Raw genomic sequence first — 20,535 nt, forward strand, 5'->3', positions numbered from 1 at the left:
ATAAAGGCCAGAGAGAGTTCTGCCAAAAAACAAAGCTTGTGGACTCTCCTTTGAAGCAGAGGTTGGACGGCCACCTGTCAGGGATACTTCAGCTGAGATTCCTGCATTGCAGGGGGTTGGACTAGATGATCCCTGAGGGTCCCTTCCAACTCTATGATTCTTATGACAAAATAGCCTGTATTCCCAGCCGAGGAAAAAGGGTGAAGAGGCGGACAGCCTGCCCAGACGCCGTGGGGTCAAGTGGGACAGGCAGGGAGGCTGGCCGGCCCAGGGAAGACAGGAGCCAAGCCTTTTCTCTCTCAATTTTATTTCCTCTCACGCATAAGGAAGGCTTTGGCCTCCCACAGCCGCCTGGTGCTTCTTCAGGGCGACGACTGAGAACATCCCCACGGCCAGAACGGCCACCAGGCCGGCCACCAGGAAGAGGATGTTGTCCCACTGCATCAAGGTCGAAGGGTAGAGGGATTTGGGGGACACTAAGAGAAACAGAGAGAAATGTAGAATTAACAGTAACCCCAAAGAGGCAGGGTTAAGAGAGAGATTCGGGCTGCAGACACATTCAGCAGCTTAAAAACTTCAGTTGGTAGTAGCATGCAAGGCTCTTAATCCCAGGGTTGTGGGTTCGATTCATGCGTTGAGCAAATGATTTCTCTCTTTCTCTATAAAAAGTTTATTGGAGGTTTTTTAACATATTGAGCACTAAAATCCAAACACACTCATAATAAAAAGCAGCATGTCAAAAAGTTAATAACAAAGAAATAGAAGATCTCCAGATAGACGCCCTGTTCTTCTGGCTGAATCGGGCATCTAGCCCCAAAGAGGATGCCACTTAATTCCTGAGCACGTGCAAAGCTCCCCCCAAAATTCTGCCTCCCGCGTTACCTTCGTGAACGACCGTGTCTGCGTCCTTGTGAAAGAAGTTCACAGGGCCGTCGGATGTCACCAGGGTCAGCCACTTCTCAGGGAGACGGCGCTGCCCAGACGATGCTCTGCGACCTGGAGGTGGGAGAAACACATTGGGGGGGTTTCAGGGTGGGGGGAAACACCTGGACGACAGCCGTGCAACGATCCCCCACTACTTGGCCTGGCCCTGCCCCCAAATCCCCCCACAGCTGCAGAAATAAACGGGGACTCACTCCTGCCAAGAGGATTTGTGTTGCAGGAAATGCGGCAGCTCTCCAGGGCGGATGGGGCGCAGGCCGAAGCGCTGCAGTGGAAGTAGACCTGGATTGGTGAAGCGGGGCAGAGAGAGAGAGATACGATATGATAGTCTTTATTGTCATTGTCCCATGCAGAACAATGAAATTGAAAAAATCTACATCAGACATTCAAAACCAACAAGTCTGCTATCCCAACCTGGATAGCCCCCTAAAAACTCTGATACCCCAAATTTCAAAATACAATACACTCCAATAAAGACTCCTTAGACTGTGTTTAAAACCAAAATCGCATTTGGATAGAAACTGTTTCTCAGGCGGCTAGTCCTCGTCTTTATAACCCTGGACCTTCTTCCAGAAAGCAGAAGCTGAAAAAGATCATTTCCGGGGTGCGCACTATCCTGCGCTATCTCTGCAGCTTTCTTATGGCACCTGGAAACATAGATTTGATCCAAGGTGGGAAGAGTGCACCCAATTACTCTCTCTGCAGTCTTTACAACCCTGGACAACATTGTTCTTTCCCTGATCCTGCTGCTCCCAAACCACACACACAGACCACAAGTTAATACACTCTCAACGGTACAATGGTAAAATGCCATCAAGAGGTCCTTTGAGAGATTATTTTTCCAGAGGATTCTCAGACAATATAACCTCTGCTGTGCTCTCTTCATCAGGTCTTTGCTGTTTTCTCCCCAGGTTAGGTCAGAGAGAGTGATGGTTTAGGAGCAGCCGCAGGGGGAAACCGAGGCAAGTTCAAAGCGAGTCTCCCAGCCCCCTGGTTGGGGTCAGAAGGTTGTGTGCAGAGCTGAAGGACTCCTGCAAAAACACTGCAGACCCCACACCTCTGCCCCACAGACCCTCTTTGTGGAGGCGCTGCATTGGCAAATGGGGCAACTGCAAGTGCACTCCAAGTGTGACCCACACCCATTTTTAGAAGCCTAATAAGCTTTCTGTTGAGCACTTCAGCACTGAGGTGCAGGGGCAGCCCCCCCACCCCAGCAATAGGAAAATAAATTTCCATTTTGGGGCATATTAATAATGATAATTTTGGGCAGCTTTCAACAACTTAAAACACAGTATTTTATAAAGCAAAAATTCTCCTAATGGACGCCGGTTTGCCAAACTGCTTCCCCTTAATGCAGCGGTTCCCAAATGTTTTTCCTCTGACGACTCTTTAAGAATAAAAATTTACACATTATTTTTGCCGACAAGAAATGCATTAGGAAACACAGCCAGGATTGCTCTCGGTATCTCGATTGCTCTTGTCATCATTTCAAAAAGATATCTATTCATATTGTGCAAATACATTTATTTTTTGATATTATACTTAAATTATTTAATGCTTCTCTGTGTTTTTTGATGTATTGTTGGGAGCTGCCCAGAGTGGCTGGGGCAGCTGTCAGGTGGGCGGAATAAAAATGAAAAGGAAATCCATTACAGTGGTACCTGGCAAGACGAATGCCTCGCAAGACAAAAAACTCGCAAGACGAAAGGGTTTTTGGTTTTTTGAGCTGCTTCGCAAGACGATTTTCCCTATGGGCTTGCTTCGCAAGACGGAAACGTCTTGCAAGTTTGTTTCCTTTTTCTTAACACCGTTAATACAGTTGCGACTTGACTTCGAGGAGCAACTCATAGAACGCGGTGTGGTAGCCTTTTTTGAGGTTTTTAAAGCTTTTTGAGGTTTTTGAAGCTTTTCCAAAACTTTCCCGACACCGTGCTTCGCAAGACGAAAAAATCGCAAGACGACAAAACTCGCGGAACGAATTAATTTCGTCTTGCGAGGCACCACTGTATTATCCTCCTCCTTTCCCCACCGCACTGGCCATCTTCTCCTGCCACACCAGGGGGGCCCTCCACACCCTTTGAGAAACCATTTGGGGGTAACACACATTACCCCTACTTTTTCCAATTTGGCATCTTTGGCCAGAGAAGTGCATTGCAGGATCTGCAGAGATCCAAAGTTCAACAGAAGGGCTCCACGTTTGGGCTGGTGCATTCTGTCAGCAGGCTGGGCTTTAAGTGCAAATTGCCTCAGATTTCTCGTGTGTGTGTGTGTGTGTGTGTGTGTGTGTGTGTGTGGACGCACACACACACGCACCCCCCCAAACCCTAGATCTCTCCTTGCAGGGACGGTCAGCTCCACCCCCGCAACCCAGCGCCACTGCAGAAGACTTTACCTGCCCAGAGAGCACCTGCTGGGAAGCGCCATCCACAAATGTGAAAGTGCTGACCACAAAGCGCTGGTAGTGCGTTGGAAAGGGCAGCCCAGAGTCGGCCCCGATGGGCACCAGCTGCGTCCGGTAGTTGTCTCCCTTGTAGGGGCACCTGAGGCAGAGCAAGAGGGATTGGCAGTCTTGAGATTGGGCACATCAGAACGGACTCCTTTCGCATCAAGGCCCATCAGACATCGCCCAAAACTTTGAGCAGAAACCCCAAAGGTGCCTAGCAATACTGTAGTTCCGCCAGACATCGGCTCAGCATTTCAACAGGACTGAGGTCAAAACTTTGTCTCACCTTCGCTGCAGCCGGGGGGGGGGGGAGAGAGATTCCAGGCTCCGCCCTTCCAGCAGTGCTAGAAATCCGCCAGGTGCCAGGCGCGTTTTGCAACTGATGTGGGTCCAATTGCGACCCTGTGGAGATCTCTGGGCGCCAGGTTGGCAACTGGCCTCTCCGGCTTCCTTAAGCAGGTCAACAGAAGAGCTCACTGACTGCATTTATATCCCACTTTTTCCCTCCAGAGAGTCCATGGTTCACTCCCTTCCTCAGTTAATCCCCACAACGACCCTGTGAGGTAGGTGAAGAGGCCGCGACTGACGCCAGGTTCCCCCAGCAAGCTTCATGACGGAGTGGGGATTTGAACCCTGATCTCCCAAGTCCTCATCCAACACTCTAACCACTACACCCCACTGGCTTCCTAGAGTCCTTCTGCTAGGGGGAAGTTCTATAAATTAAGCCAGTAAATAAATATAGGGAAAGCAAAATATCCCTGAGAGAAGGATCTGAAATTCTTTCCTTGAAGCCTGAATTTGTTTCATTCTGGATAGTTTTATATGATGATCTAATGTGCTGCAAATCGCTTTGAGATTTCTTCTTCTTTAAAATATAAAACAGGATTAAGAATAATAGATTACAAACTTGTGTAATCCACTACAATGGGTTCTGGAGACGTAATATGAGGATTCAGTATGAACAACTAGGCCATCACTATATGGCGCTACCACCAGAAGACTAGAAAACTGGGCAAAGAGATAAATAGTAAGTTTTCTAAATAATAATAAATTCCACAGGAAAAAAGGTGCCTAGACATTCCGCTGTGGTGACCACAACTTGTGTTTCAGGTGCCGTGTGGTGATTAGCTTATATATCTGAGTTTCTAACGCTGATCCACAGCCCCCCTGTGATCTAAGGTTGAAGACTCACAGATTAGCCTGCAGAGAACAACCAAAGCTGATTATCAACCCACTTAGGAGCTCAGAGACCTTAATATTGCCCCATGGAAAATCCCCACGTTAAAGCCTCCAGCAACACACAACCGGCCATTCTCCATTTCAGTGGGAATCAAACAATTCTAAAATAAAAGGGTAAGTATAAAAATTATACTTAGCAAGAGGGTTGGGTAGTCAGCGCAGCCAGAAAGCCACCCGAGACCCTTTTGGCCTGAGGTTTCATGGAAAGGAAGCCGAGCAGCTAGTACTAGTGTTAGTGATGACCTTTAAAGCCCTAACCCAGGCAGAGGCAAACTCGGCCCTCCAGGTGTTTTGGGACTACAACTCCCAGCATCCCTAGCTAACAGGACCAGTGGTCAGGGATGATGGGAGTTGTAGTCCCAAAACATCTGGAGGGCCGAGTTTGCCTATGCTTGCTCTAAAAAGGAGCGTCTCCACCCCCTTTGTTCAGCCCAGACACCGAGGTCCTCCTCTGAGGGTCTTCGTCTGATTCCCTCACTGCAAGAAATGAGGTCGCAGGGAACCAGGCAGAGGGCCTTCTCGGTGGTGGCGCCCGCCCTGTGGAACGCCCTCCCATCAGATGTCAAGGAAATAAGGAAGTATCTGACTTTTAGAAGACATCTGAAGGCAGCCCTGTTTAGGGAGGTTTTTAGTGTTTTGATGTTTTATTCTGTTTTTAATCTTTTGGGAGCTGCCCAGAGTGGCTGGGGAAACCCAGATGGATGGGAGGAGTATAAATAATAAAATGTTATTATTTAACTAGAAGCTGGAGTCTTTCTGGAAAACCGAGCCGGCTCGCCACAAACACCCATGCGCCCGTTTTCGTTACCCGGTAAGTCTCCGCCCCTGTGCCCAGCCAGCACTGACCCATCCTCCAGCAGCAGCCACTGTGGTTTCTGCAAGGGGTTTGTGCTGGGGGTGGCCCAGCAGTCATGCAAGACCAGGACTAGGGCTGGATCCGTCCTGGCAAGGAGACGCACTTCGACATGGACCGGGGCTCGCAGGACCTTCACCACGGGGTAGTCCAGGCCGGAGTAATAGGAGGAATACGTGGCACCTGGGGAGGGAAAGAAGTTGGAAAAATTACTGGATGGAGACAAGGTTTCCTTCTCCACCTCTGGAGAGACCCGAACTCATGGGCATCCAGGGAAGCTGGGAGTTTCAGGAAGTCCTCCTTCCTGCAGCGCAGAGTTTGGAACTCCCTGCCACAGGAGGTGGTGATGGTTCAGTCGGGAGAGCAGGAGACTCTCAGGGTTGTGGGTTTGAGCCTCGGGGTCCCGCCCGTCTCCACGATCCTATGATTCTGCTTGGCACAGAAAGTGGATCGAGGAAAGCTTCCCTCCCTCTCTTGCAAGACTAGAACTCGTGGACAAGCCAGTGGAGCTGAAAGCTATCAGGACAGATAAAAGGAAGGACTTCTTAGTTAAGCTGTGGAACTCCCTGCCACAGACGATAGGGATGACCTGGATGGTTTTAAAATGTGGATTCATGGAGGAGGCGGCGGCGGCTATGGATGGTTACTAGCAAGGATGGCTTACTCTGCCTTCGCAGTTGGAGGCCTCCATTTTTCCGAATACCATTTACTGGGAACTACAAGAGGAGAGAGCTGCTCTCGCACTCAGATCCTGCTTGCAGGCTTCTGACTGGGGCATCTGATTGGCTGCTTGAGCAGAGGATGCCGGGCCAGACGGGCCCCGCTTTGCCCAACCCAGCTGCAAGGGTCTTCCAATGCCCTAATGGAACCTTCAGCTCCAGAGACAGTCTATCTAGAACTCCCAAGTTCTCTGGGGCACTTGGCCCCTGTGAGAACAGGATGGGCCCCCTTGGGCCTGATCCAGCTCTTCTTACGTGCAGTTTACGTTCAAGACCGGGAGGAAGGATCCTGTCCCACCAGCAGGGGGCAGATAGGGCCCTCTGCTCCCCAGCCAACCAGGGGGAGACCCCTGGGTTTGAGAAATTGATTTTAAAGTTCACAGATTTTATCTGAGATTGCATTGGGCGTATCTGTTTGGAGGCTTTAAAAACTGGCTGGATGATTCCATAATTATAAGAATCTGGTATAATCTTAGAAGGTGGTGCATTTTTGGAAGCAAGACCCTTTTGAATATATTTATTTCAAGGATCCACCCCTCCTTCTTCAGCCAAAAAGCCTCCCAGAGCTGCTAGAAATTGTTCAGCTTGGTTGTGCATGATTTGATGCTGCATTTATCAATTATGACTACTTTTGTTTTGCTGCAGTTATTTGTCTCACATTCTAAGCCACCTGGAGAATGGTTTGAACTGTGGAAAGGTGGCATAGAAATAGAAACAGGTATGCCATAAGATCAAGATAGTCCCTACTTGCAAGCTTATGATCTCCCCCCCCCCCCAAAGTGCAGCACACAAGGAAAGAGGGAGAGGGAGGGAAGAGGAAAACTTTTGAGTTTGCCACTACATCCCTGAGCCAAGACCCTCTCCCAGCACAGGGGCAGCAGAGACCCCACGAGAGCCAATGGTGCTTTATTGGGGCTCCCCACTCCAGCCCCCCAAAACCAGCCCCTCACCTCGAGCCAGCCTCATCTCCAGCGTTAGGGGTCCTTGCTCGGCGACCCCGGCTGGCGGAGGCGGAGTGGCAATCTGGACGCCGACCGGGAGAGAATCCTCTGCAGAGTAGCTGCAGCGGACGGTCAGCCTGCCAGAGAGCAAGGAAATCATTGGGGGTTTTGTATTTTTATTTATTATTATTATTATTATTATTATTATTATTATTATTATTATTATTGAAGAGTCTAGTCCTTCTTGTTCCAAGGGGAGGACGCAGGAATAAGGAGCACCAAGCCTTCTGCATGCCAAGCAGGCGCTCCGGCCCTCGGCTCCCGATTGTTCTGCCGCACCGGCTTCCCCACTTCCTACCTGAAGTCGCTGTCGCGGGTGATGGAGCCCGACGGGGATGCCAAGACCTGCCTGTCTGCCACCAGCTCATTCTCATACACGTGTCGGCTGCCGGATTCCTGGGCAGAGAAAGGAAGGCCATTGGTGGGGGGAACCCTCCCTGCAGGGGAGGGACTCCATATAAACACAGCCCTTTCCCCAGCCGCCAAAAAAGACCCGGCCGCCTCTGCTCCCCAAAGCATCTTTGCCCACAGAGAGAAGCGGAAGAGAGCAAGAAGCGCAGTGTCATTCTGTCTCCCCACCCGTTACCTTGAAGGTGGTCCCGCAGGCGGACAGCGGGAACTGGAAGAAGACGAAGCCATTGTTCCTGGAGGCCGGGGCGCAGCGCTCCCCCTGACCGCTGGCCAGGCGCACAGAGCCCAAGCGGAGGGGGGGGCGCGTGGCGTGGCGGGAGAGCGCAATGGAGAAGTGGCCGTCCGGGGTGCAGCGGGCAGTCACTGGCGGGCAGAGCGGGAAGAGAGGAAGGTAACCTTCAGAATCAAGCAGAATCAATCTCTTTCTGCACGCAACCACGGCAGCACAAATGGTGCCCGTGAATAAATGGAGGGCACAACACCGACAAAGGAGGAATAGCAGATGGAATTGACAGAATATATAGAAGTGGCTAGTAGAATACAAGGAAAGAATTCTCAAGGAAGACTGGAAATGTCATGCAGAATATTTGAAAAATCATTGTAGACATATTAAAACGTTAAAAGGATTAGGATAAATTCAGCACTATAAGCTATAAAGAAATAAATGATGATGATGATGATGATGATAATAATAATAATAATAATAATAATAATAATAATAATAATAATAATAATATAATATTATTTATACCCCGCCCATCTGGCTGGGTTTCCCCAGCCACTCTGGGTGGCTTCCAACAGAATATTAAAATACAATAGTCTATTAAACATTAAAAGCTTCCCTAAACAGGGCTGCCTTCAGATGTCTTCTGAAAGTCTGGTAGTTGTTTCAGTTGTAAAACACACACAGAGAGAGAATATGGAATAATTAGAATATGCAGCGGTAAAAGGTTAGTCAAATGATCAATGGAAGGGGAAGGGAAGTTGATAATGAAGGTAAGGTTTGTATTTGGTAAAATATTGTGCAAATTTGTAAAATTGATAATGATAATTTGGTTGCTTTTTTAAAATTCAGAACAGATCCCCAAGATTATGGCACGGCAGGGGGTTGGGATAGATGACCCCTGGTGTCCTCTCTGGCTCATATCACAAGAGACGTCACCAGTTAATCCCTGCAAAAAGCTCGGTTCTTCGCGATGGAGGAACAGTTGCAGCATTGTGGGCTTCTTTGTGGAGAGAAAAGGCAAAGGGATTATAATAAACAATACAATTTTCATTATTTATACCCTGCCCACTCCAAAGATTATACAAGGACAAAACATTATACAGTACAATTATGCAGCAGACAGAGAATAGATTTCCCCCCTCTCTCTTGCAACACTAGAACTCGTGGCCAGACAAGGAAGCCGGATGCTGGAAGATTCAAAGGTCTTCTTCAAGCAACGCAAACTGTGGAACTCCCTGCCACAGGAGGAAACGATAGTCGCCAAGCTCAAGAGCAGAAGAGCCTGCTGGATCAGGCCCACGGGGGCCCATCTAGTGTTGCCTCCTGCCCCCACAGGGGTCAGCCTGATGCCCCGATGAAAAATGGGCAAGAAGGAGCAGCGTGTAAGAGCAGCACTCTCCCCTCCCCAGCAGCTGGAGAAATTGCTGGAGGAGGGAAAGGCCTTGGAGCAAAGAGTGGAGTTCAGAGATATCCAAGGAAGATTTGGGACAGGAAAAAGAAAGGACTTCTTCAAGCAGCACAGTTGAACTGTGGAACTCCCTGCCACAGGAGGCCGCAATGGCCACCAGGAAATTCCTCTTCGTTGCACAGCTGCAAGTTCAAGTGTTGCAAGAGAGGGGGGAAATCTTTCCCGGCTCAGCAGGACCCCCAAACCCAACGCACCTTTTTTGGCGTAATAGCAAGGCACCCCCCTCTCTGTCGGGTTGTAGCAGCAGCCCAGGCCCACACACTCCGCCTGCTGCACTTGGTGGGGGCCGCAAGGGAGCCTGTCGGGGGCCGGGACAGACGAGCAGTGGCTGGCGCTCGGGGTATCCAGAGCTGGAAGGAGAGAGGGAGCTAAGTCGAGGCAGGTGGCATTAAGGTGAAAGGTCAACCTTCCAGGTTTATTTTATTTTTAAGATTAGTTTGGTTCTTGTTGTTAATTAAATTTGTACACTACTCTATCCCTGCAGGTCTCGGGTGGTTCATAAGATAAAATCACAAGATAAAAGCGTAAAATGCATAAAAGGAGACCTGCAGGTACAGGGTGCGATACTAATTCAATTAATTGATTAATAATAAATAAAAGATAAGAACCAAATGCACAATCCCCCCTCGACAACATATTTTGAAAGGGCATTTGAGGAGAATGTGTGCCCCCTACCCATGGGGCTGGTGGCTTAACCAGGCGCTGCAGCCACGCTACGTTTCCTGGATCTTGGGCGCCCTTTTCAAAAAGCTTGCTCATTTCACAAGGATCCAGCGGCAATTGGCAGCCGTTTGGGTTTCACCAGCTCGGGGCGTCTTGCAGCTCAAAGCCAGCGAGACGAACAGAATTTGTCTCTTACAATTGCATCCACAAAGACCCACAGAGTCTCTCTTGCAAAAAGTAAAATAAAATGAGAAAGACCCACCTCCACCCCCACTCCAGCCTACTGGATGCATTTGGCAGAACCTAAAACACAAAACTCGATATATTTCATTAAACTCCGAAGGATCTGTCTTTCTCAGGCAGTGCTGCCCCTGACAGAGGTCTGGGAGGCAAATGATTTAAGATGGACTTGATGACTATTAAAGGTAAAGGTACCCCTGCCCGTACGGGCCAGTCTTGACAGACTCTAGGGTTGTGCGCCCATCTCACTCAAGAGGCCGGGGGCCAGCGCTGTCCGGAGACACTTCCGGGTCACGTGGCCAGCGTGACATCGCTGCTCTGGCAAGCCAGAGCAGCACACGGAACGCCATTTACCTTCCCGCTAGTAAGCGGTCCCTATTTATCTACTTGCACCCGGGGGTGCTTTCGAACTGCTAGGTTGGCAGGCGCTGGGACCGAACAACGGGAGCGCACCCCGCCACGGGGATTCGAACCGCCGACCTTTCGATCGGCAAGCCCTAGGTGCTGAGGCTTTTACCCACAGCGCCACCCACGTCCCCTGATGACTATTACAGATAGATAAAAGAGGATTGACTCTACTCAACTATTTTGAGGGCCAGGATATAATAATGGATAAAACTGGCACATTACAGGCGATGTGCAGGGAGAAGGGATGAGTGGATTTTGAAATGGAAGTTGGAAAAGCTATTGGATCTGGAGCAGCAACAGAGGGAGGGGAAAAGAATAAAAAACTGGGGAGCAGTCAGCTCTTAAATTTGTATTAAATTTTTACTAATCTGGTGATAATTTGTTTAAAATTATGGAAAATCAATAAAAAATAATTAGCAAAAAGGAGTTAAACTCCAAGCTATGGTGGTGCACAGGATGGTCTATTTACAGCACTATCCCATTGTTACAGAATTGTAGAGCTGGATGGGACCCTGAGGGTGATCCAATTCAACCCCCTGCAATGCAGGAATCTTTCACCCAACTCGAACCCGTGACCTGGAGATTCAGAGCCTCGTTTCAAGGAGAGAGGTTTGTTGCTTTTGGGGCAACCCCATGCCAAACCCAAAGTCCCTCTCTCCAGCTCTTTTGGGGCGCCTTCAAGGCAAGTGGCGGCACTCCTGCACTCACAAAGGACTAGAAACTTGAAAACTCCCCAGCTAGTTTTTCAATGGGCGGCTTTTGCCAATCTGGCAGCCGGGCGTTTCTGCGGGGAGCCACCTGGCGAGTAAAGCCTTACCCCAAAGCAGCACCTGGGGGTCAGCCAGACTTCCCCGCTTGCCCACGTCGCCCACCTTCGGAGCAAAGGCCAGAGCCCCGCAAGGCCCCTGGGCCAGCAGGACAGTCGCCAAGAGGTCCAGGAGGAACATCCTGGCCAAGACCCCGAGGGAGAAATGGGGCCGGGGGCTTTTCCTCTGGCAAGTCACCCCTGGCCCCCAATCAGGGCAGGCTTCTCCCACGGCAACCCCGGCCCCCTTTATGAGCTCACCTGCCCCACAGGAGCTCAGCCCAGCCTCAGGCAGCAGACTGCAGAGGCAGCGGACTACAAAGCCCATCGGCCACTGGCGGCGCAGTAGACTGGACGGTGGGCTTGGCGGAGGAGGAGCCTGAGGAGCCACAGCCGGGGCAGGGGGCGGGTGCTGGGAGTTGTAGCACAGCATCCAGAGGGTTGAGGGGGAAGGGGAGCCAGCCATTTGGTTTGTCTGGATATTTGAAAGCTGCACTTTGAGAAGAACAGAGTGAGGGTTGTGTGGGTTATTTTGAATATTAGAGTGTGGCACTTTGTGTTGTGTACACAAGACAACAGAAGCAGTAGCAGAAGCACCAGCAAAATACCCCCCAAAATCATGGGGCACAGGCCTGTCTGAATAGTCGCCAGGAATGGCTTCCCTGAAATAATCCTGGGAGCTGTAGTTCCTTCAGGGCGCTGAGATTGGTTAGGAGCCCTCTCGCCTCCTCCTAGAACTACCATTCCCAGAGCTCCCCGCACAGAGGGCCTGACTGCTGAAGCCCTCAGGGTGGGGAAGAGGTCCTGGCCATGTTCAGCACCCTTGAACTACAGTTCCCAGGATTCTTTGGGGGTCACTGTGATACTTTACACCCGTGGCACGCTCTTCTGGGCGTGGCGCCTGAAGGCAGGGGAGTGACCCCAGCAGGGTCAGGAAGCCTCTGCCCCCAGAAACCCCCAAGGAAAGCCCTTCCACGGGGTACCTAGGAGAGGTTCGGGGCAGCTCAGCTCCTCTTTGTAGGAGGTCATCCGTCCATCCGCCGCCAGGCCTTCAATGTGGACGGTCGTCCGGTAGCGGGAATCCTAGTGGGGAGAGGATGTTGGCGTCATTATTTCATTTTTCTAGCTTTCTAGAATCAGAGCTCGAAGGGGTCCCCGGAGGGTCATCCAGGAACCTCTTGCCCAACGTGGGCCTTGGACCCACAACCCTGAGATTAAGAGTCTCACGCTTTACCAACCTTCAAGCGGAAGAACCAGGCTGTATTGTTTTCCAGCCCAAAAGAGCCCTGGGAACTTTAGTTTACCCCTGGAGAGTTACGGTTCCCAGTGCCCTCAAACTACAGTTCCCAGTATTTTAGGGGGGGGGGGGATGAATGTGCTTTAAGTGGCGTAGGGTTACTTAATCAAGCACTCCTCCTGCCCAGCCACGAAGCTCACAGGACAACCACAACACTTGTGGTCCTACTTCGCAGGGTTGTTGGGGGGGGGAGAGTTATGTATATGTTACTAGTTGGAGGGTGGGGCAGGGGCAGGTGTGCAAGCCGAGACCTTACCTGCGCTCTGGTGTAACACCCATCAAAGGCCACCCTCACCACTACAGAGCCATCCGGATTGGGGAAGGCAGAAGTCCCACAGGTAGAGTCGTTCTTCAGAAGATGGGGGTTACCTTTGGGATCTTATTTGGGGGAGGAGAGAAGAAGCTTTTGCCAAACAGGTTGTCGTTCCACAAATTATTACCCCAGCCCACAATCTAGAGGTTTGCTTTACAATCGAGCCTGATGAACTCTGCAGAACCCCGAAGCTTGCTAGCTTATTTTAAGATACCCCAATATAGGGAATAACAAATCAGTGGATTTTGGGATTTCCTAGCAGCCAATGGGGGTGTGTGCTTCCTTTGCTTTGTTGCCCAGAGTGGGGGGAGTGTGTCTGTATTTCTTGGGGTGGGGCGTCCCTGGAGAAATACAGACCCTCCCACTTGGCGAGGAAGAGAGTGGTCCGCTCATTAATAGACATCATATTAATTAAATATGAGAAATAATTTACTTTAGAGAATAAATGCTTCAGTGGAGGTTCAAATGGGCAGTTGTTTTTCTATTAAATAGGTTCCTGGGTCCTGGTTCTCATGGTCAGGATGCAAACCCAGTTTACTTGGAAGTAAGCACCACTAAGCTTAGCAGTATTTACTTCTGAGTAGACACCTGGGACTCTTTCCCTCCTGGTGTTTTATCTGCATTGCTGTTATTTATTACATTCAAGTTATCCCCCCCCCCCCCAGCTGCTCTGCAAAGCAAGCCCTACTCAAGAGTAACCCCACTGGAATTAACAGACATTCGTTCCTGCATGCAAATGAACAGAGGACCTCAAATATTTGTAGTAGTAGACCCTTTTGAAAACGGCCACAACCAATTTAGGACCATTGGTTCCAGTGAGGCTCCTCTGAGTAAGCCAAATATTGCCTCCGTCTGTCCCCAGTTGCAGTGAAGCTGCTCACCCAAATACTCATTTCTGGAGCTAGTCCCTAAGGAGGCTTTCAAAAGCCTTGCAGGATGGAAAAGCAAAGGGCACAGTGCCAAATTACATTGTTGGAGAGCCATGACCCCAAGGGTCATCCATCCCAACCTCCTGCAGCGCAGAAATCGCAGCTAAGGGCCTAATTTTTGGTGAATTAGACTAAGCAGTTTCAGTTGGATTTATGAGTTAATGGTCACTGTTTTGCACTTTGTGGCGCATAGTACTATTGGAATAATGCTTTTTCAAAGGGCGGAGGGCCCTGGGGGCAAGTTTAGGGGACTAAGGGGACAGAGGGTCTCCAAGAAGGTTCGGGAGCCACTGCTCTATAACTATTAATATATAATAATAGATACATTTTTACACCATTGCTGTTGTCCAGACCTTGCAAGAAGCTCAGACCAACCAGGCCCCTGCCCCCAGTTTGTGGGATTCTTGCAAAAGTGGGTTTAAAATTCTTCTTTCTTTGAAAAAAAGCTGAATTCCCGCCCCTTTACTCACCCAGCAGCCTTATAAGAGATGAGGAGACCTTCGGTTGGGGCAGCAGGAGGAAAGCGAGGCTGTGCTCGTCGCAGGTGGGCAAAGTGACTTCCCAAAAAGACCCCGCGGCGTCCGAGGGACCGACCAGGGTCCCCCCCAAAAGGAGGAGCAGCGCCCAAAAAGGCATTTTCCGAGGGACTTCACACACAACCAAATGCTCCTCTCGGCTGCTAGTCCCGAGGGAGGATTTTAATAGCCCGAGGAGGAATCTGATTGGAGAGGGAGTCTGGGTGGGTCTCCTGCCGGGAGAAAGGGCCTGATCCTGCGGCGCACGCAGCCCGGCGGGGAAGTTTTCCTTCGGTCTACTTTGCGTATGCTCCATTGTTGGGGCCTCTGCACATGCTGAGGGGCGCCCGTTCTCTGCACGCCGTTAGGAGAACAGGCTTCCTCGGGGGGCTGCAGTCAGAAATTAGTGGATTGAAGTGAGTCAGCTGCTGAGTTCAGTGGTTGTACTCGGAGTATGACCAATGTCATTTTACGCAAGGGCCCCTTCTTTGAAAAAAGAAAACACTCGTTTGCCATTCAGAAAGCACTCTGCCCATGCTCAGGAGGCGCCCCTCCTTCCCACACGCAGCGCAGCTGTGACCCTTCCGCGCATGCCCCGCCGGCCCCGCCCCTCCCTCCAGGCCCCGCCCCTGCGCTCCCCTCATTGGCGGGCGCTGGTGCGCGGGAGGCGCCTCCGAGGGTGGGGCGTCGGGGGGCGGGGCCAGCGGGCGCCTCACAAGATGGCGGCGGGAGCAGCGGCCGTTGGAGGAGAAGGGGGAGCCCCCCTGGCGGCCCCCGCCGAGGCCCGCTTCTCCCTCGTGGTCGTCTTCGGCGCCGGCGGCGGACGAGGCGGGCTCCGCGCGGCGGTCCTGAGGGCCGTGCGAGACGGTGAGGGGGGGGGCCGGCAGGGGGGTCTCTCCCCTAAGCCAAGGGGGGGGGGGCGATATGTGTCCCGCCTTTTCCCATCAGATAACTGGGTCTCCCTCCTGCTATGTATCCCAACTTGTGTGTTTAGTAGTATTTGCATTTATGTGTGTGTGTGTGTGTGTGTGTGTGTGTGTGTATAGGGGTCTACGTATATAGGTATAGTATTCTACAAATGCACATTTTCTGTCTCGGGAAGTATATGCACATACAGGAAGCAAAGCAATATTGGACCATCATAATACCAGTATGATTCTCGCTCCTCTCAGCGTAACACTGACACTCGCTCATTGGAAACGTTTTGACATTAAGGGTTGTATATCTAAAGTTAGCCATACAGGGAGAAGGAGGGAGAAGAGGAGGCCCACTGGGAAGAATGGAGGCCACTGACTTGGCCCATTTGAGTAGGACTGATTTGTTGGATGCAACTTAGTGTTTGGTTAAGTATTTATTGAATTTGTATCCTGGCCTCTTAATCTGACTGGCAGCTTCAGCTTTCTTAAGCAGGTCAGCAGAAAAACTTATCTACTGCATTGGTCTCCCACCTTTTTCTGCAAGGAGTGCATGGTTCATATACCTCCTCCATTAATCCCCACAACGACCCTCTAGGTAGGTGAAGAGGCTGTGACCCACCCAGGGTCCCCCAGGGAGCTTCAGGATGGAGTGGGGATTTGATCCCTGACCTTCCATTTTTGCCATTGCAAAAAGATGGTGCCTAGGGCATTCTCTTGCGGCAACCGCAACCTCTGTTTCAGGTGCCCTTTGGAGGTTAGTTTATATATCTGAGTTTATAACATTGCTGGCTGTGGTAACTTCAGAGTGCTGGACCAGGATGTGGAGACCACAGTTCAAATATCTGTTCAGCCTGAAACGATGACCTTGGCCCAGACACCCCATCTCTCACCCTGACCTACCTCACAGGGTTGTTGTGTGGGTGAAAGGGGTAGGGTGAGAACTATATCCATTACCTTGCACTCCTTGGAGGGAGAAAGGGCTAGATATAGGAAGATGGGGAGCTGATTTCTCTGGTCATACCCTTAGTCCACATAAATTAGTAATGCCTGCACTGACTGGCAGCATTGGATCTCCAGGGATTCAGGCAGGGATCTTTCTCATCCATTCCTGCAGATGCCGCTGGGGCTTGAATGTGGGCCCTCCTGCTTCCAAGGCAGTCTCTCTGCTACTGAGCTCTGCCTTTATAAACCTACAAGCAAGATAAGATGAAAACATAAAACAGAAGAGCAGCGGGAGGCCGTTCTATTCAGATTTTTATTATGTCTTGTGCATAAGCTCTCCCTCTTTCTCTCTGTTTGAGATGGATTTTTATTTGCTTACAAAACAACCTCCTCCTCCCCAATTCACGTTAGGTAGCAAAGTTTTCCCAAGCAAGAGGCTTGCAGCAATCAAAAATGAAATTAATTGTATACTCATCATATGCTGTCAGAATGTGGGATTTGCCAGGCTAGACTGGCAAGTTGTGTGTGTTTTTGTTTTAAAATTAAAATACAGTGGTACCTCAGGTTAAGTACTTAATTCGTTCTGGAGGTCTCTTCTTAACCTGAAACTGTTGTTAACCTGAAGCACCACTTTAGCTAATGGGACCTCCTGCTGCCGCCACACCGCCAGAGCACGATTTCTGTTCTCATCCTGAAGCAAAGTTCTTAACCCGAGGTACTATTTCTGGGTTAGCGGAGTCTGTAACCTGAAGCGTATGTAACCTGAAGTGTATGTAACCCGAGGTACCACTGTAATTTCATGTAGGAAGGCAATTGTCCATCCAGGCTTACCACAATTTCCGTATCATCTTGTTGGTTTTTCAAGAGCCTTCTTCCATATTGCCCATGTAAAAAAATAAGGTTGTCCTCTTGTGTTCACGCTTGAGAGTAGGTCCCTTCGGGATTGGCAGAGCTTGCTTCCAAGTAAAAATAAGATGTGAGTGCGCAGCCACATGTGAATGTTATGTTGCTCCCTGTTGATGCTTCTTCCATTTTGAAAGCCTTTGATTTGAGCACTTTCCATTCAGGGCTCATTCCATGCAGCAAGGAGAACATACAGATGTTTGAGCATGAGTTGTGCTTGCATTTAAATACCTCAGAGGGCTTTGTAGGAGCGTTAAAACCCAGAGAGAGAGAGAGAGAGAGCGCAGCTTTTGTCAGTTTTCTCTTTTTTTAAAAAAAGGAGTGTATATTTGGCTCCTAAGAAATAGCACTTTTGGGGCTAAGAAGCTGTGTGTGTTTGCAAAGGGAGCAGGGCTGATTTGTGGCTTGGTTGAGGGAGCCAGGAAGAGAGCGAAGGAGCGGGGGCGAAATGGGGAGAGGAACCTGAAGCATGTGGGGTGGCTTGGTCTGGGGAGGGCTCTTGCGGGGAGTCAGGCCTGTTCAGGAATGGGTGGTCAGCTGTGGGGAAGGTGGCAGAGTGAGGACGGACGAGAACATGGCTCTAAAATCGGTGTTCCGGGTGTGCGGCACCCCCTTCAAAAGCACCAGACCTCCGGGCCACCCCCTGGCCCAGAAGGCAGAGCGAGCCTTCCCTATCTCTGTTTGGCCTTCTTCCTCTGCTCTGGAGCATACGGCACCTTAAACCTAGATTAGGGTGCCACAGAGGATCTAGGCACCATTCCTCCTACCAATGACCCAGTGATGAGGAAAGCTTCACTGCGACTGCACACTCTCTGTTGTGTGAGGCTGCAGTGGTTCTGGGACCAGTGCCGCCCTTGTAAGTAGCTAAAAATTCAGAATGTTGCCCCTTTGCCCCAAAAGACCATCAGCCCCCACCCCCAGCTGGAGGGTTCCAGCCGAAGAAGTGTCATGCCTTTGTCACTGGAGTCACTCGAGTCTTTGCGATGGAGGCTGCGTCGCTGTGCCCTGGGGTTCAGGGGGGCAGAGCTCCAGTTGGCAAGTGAAACCCAGGCAGCGAGGCAAGTGCCATTTGAAGGATCCTGGCAGAATCCCTTCTCCTCCTAATTGCCCTCTGAGAGCTAATTGCTCTTAATTGCTCCTGCTCTGCCTCGCCATACCTGCAGGGCCTGCGTTTTGTTCAAGGGTGTGGCCCAGCCTCTTCCGCAAGGTGCATTGTGAGGTGGGAGCCAAGCACACCTGTTGGGGACACAGCTGGCTGCTGGGGCGAAAGGCGCTGCTTGCCTCAGAGGCTCCGCATCAGGTCGCACGCAGGGATGGGGTCCCCGAGAAGCTCTGGCCATGGAGAGAAACATTCCATTTGCCAGGGTTGTGCCCAGCTCAATTCTGCTCTGAAGAATGTGTTGGTGAAGGCTGTCTTTCTGAATTCAGAGCTATGTGGACGTAAGAAGAACCTGGGTGCAGCAGGGTCAGACCAAAGGGAGCCCATGCAGACAGCCTCCTGTCCCCCCCCCCCAGTGGACAACCAGAGACCCCCCCCAATGGGAAGCAGGACCAGAGTGCAGTGCGAGAAACTTAGATATATGTTAATTGCCAAATTAACCTCAGTTGCAGTCGCCACAATGGAATGCCTGAGCGCCTTTTTTGCGATGGGGATTATTATTCTTGTTATTCATTTAATTTCTGTATGGCTTTATATTTTAAAGAAATAATCTCAAAGTGGTTGACAACACATTAGACCATCAAATAAAACAATCCACAACAAAACAAATTCAAGCTTCAAGGAAAATATTTCACATCCTTCCCTAGGTGACATTCTGCTTTCTTCATATTTTTTTACCTGCTTAATTTATAGAGCTGCCCCATAGCAGAAGTGCTCTAGGAAGGCAGTGTGGCGTAGTGTTGAGAATGTCAGACTAGGATCTGGGAGATCAGGGTTCAAATTCCCACTTTATCATGAAGCTCACGGGTTCCTTTGAGTCGGTCCCAGCTTCCTAGCCTACCTCGCAGGGTCATTGTAGGGATTAACTGAGGAGAGGGTGAACCATGGACTCTTTTCTCCAAAGTGGGATATAAATGCAGTAAATGAGCTTTTCTGCTGACCTGCTTAAGGAAGCTGGAGGGACTAGCCAGATGGAGATGTGAGTCTCCAACCTGGTGCCCAGAGATCTCCATGTGGTCACCATTGGACCCTCGCCAGTTGCAAAGCACACCTGATGCCTGGGCGATTTTTAACACTGCCAGCCTCAAGTCCTCCCAGTGGCCAATCTGAGACTCCGCTTGGAAGCAGGACCTGCGAGCCACAGCAACTATCCCCACTTGGGGATCCCAGGGACTTCCATTCTGCTGCAGGCTGACTCTGATGTTGTGTCGTTTCTTTGCCTCATGCAATAGCAAATGCAGCCACTTCAAAATTCTCTGCAGCCATGAGGTCTAGAACCTTGTTTTCTTCTCCTAAAGGAAAGCAGAGGCTCTTGAATCCTGGTGTTGGCTGGATGCCCAGGCCTGCCTTCTGGCTCTTCCTCCTCTCCTGCTGGCCCCGATCCAGAGGCTTCCTCATTCTGTGCAGGTTCAGGCTGATTTGGCTGGAGCCTTAAATGGGCAAAAGAAGCAGGCACCCCGTCCCCTTCTCTCCTCTTTGCTCAGAGCAGGAGCCGGAGGCAATTCTGGGCTGGCTCCAGGGGCCTTCCGGGCAGCTGACTCCTCCGGGACTCTGGCTGAGGGCCATCTGGGCATCTGGCCGGTTGTGTGGCTGACTCAGGAGAGGTTCCTGGAAGGGATGAGGCACTCTGGGTCGCCCGAGGGGCTGCTTGGAAGCACCACTGAGCTGCTGTGTCAGGATGCATCACTCGAGGGGGCGGGGAGGAAGGCCGGAAGGCCAGTGAGAGGGAGTGGCTGGCTGAAGGTCACCCAGTGGGCTTTGAGGTGGCTTTGGGGATTCAAACCCCGGTCTCTCAGGTCTGACACCCTAACCACTACACCACACTGCTCTCCATGAGCCTGGACGCTGATGGGAATTGTACTCCAAAGCAGCTACAGGGAAAAGGTGCCCAAAGTGGACATTTGTATTTGGAGTCACTCTTTGCAACTGTGTGTGTTCAGTGAACAAGGATAACAACAATGGGTTTTGTGCTTTTCCTGTGGAAATATTTTTATGTGGCAAACCGCCCTGAGGTCTGCGGATGAAGAGCGGTATACAAATTTAATTTTTTTAAAATAAAAAATTGTTGCTCTAGGTCAGCAGGGTAGGAGGGAATCAGAGCTGGGGAAGTAGATTCCTTTGTTCTGTGGGAAATTTGTGGGC

The 20,535-nt window shown here is 50.6% G+C and overlaps 2 protein-coding genes across 2 annotated transcripts in view; one reads left to right on the plus strand and one right to left on the minus strand.

Annotated features, from left to right (window-relative positions):
• Positions 1–290: 290 nt before the first annotated feature.
• Positions 291–15,060, minus strand: LOC114588657 (zona pellucida sperm-binding protein 4-like). The gene is made up of 12 exons (XM_077921901.1): positions 14,428–15,060; positions 12,972–13,093; positions 12,402–12,501; positions 9,497–9,652; positions 7,784–7,971; positions 7,496–7,593; positions 7,147–7,274; positions 5,471–5,660; positions 3,335–3,482; positions 1,137–1,224; positions 883–996; positions 291–476 (listed from the first exon to the last, which is right to left on the minus strand). Exons 1-12 carry the CDS (start codon positions 14,786–14,788, stop codon positions 316–318), a joined length of 1,854 nt encoding a protein of 617 aa, XP_077778027.1. The 5' UTR covers positions 14,789–15,060; the 3' UTR covers positions 291–315.
• Positions 15,061–15,170: 110 nt separating this feature from the next.
• Positions 15,171–20,535, plus strand: part of MAP1S (microtubule associated protein 1S) — a 21,030-nt gene continuing 15,665 nt past the window's right edge. The window contains exon 1 of the mRNA XM_028713347.2: positions 15,171–15,339. Within this exon, the coding sequence (XP_028569180.2) occupies positions 15,192–15,339 (148 nt within the window). The 5' untranslated portion in view covers positions 15,171–15,191. The remainder of the gene's footprint in view (positions 15,340–20,535) is intronic.

This window comes from Podarcis muralis, chromosome 18, assembly GCF_964188315.1.
Source record: "Podarcis muralis chromosome 18, rPodMur119.hap1.1, whole genome shotgun sequence".
In the NCBI taxonomy this organism is placed as follows: domain Eukaryota; kingdom Metazoa; phylum Chordata; class Lepidosauria; order Squamata; family Lacertidae; genus Podarcis; species Podarcis muralis.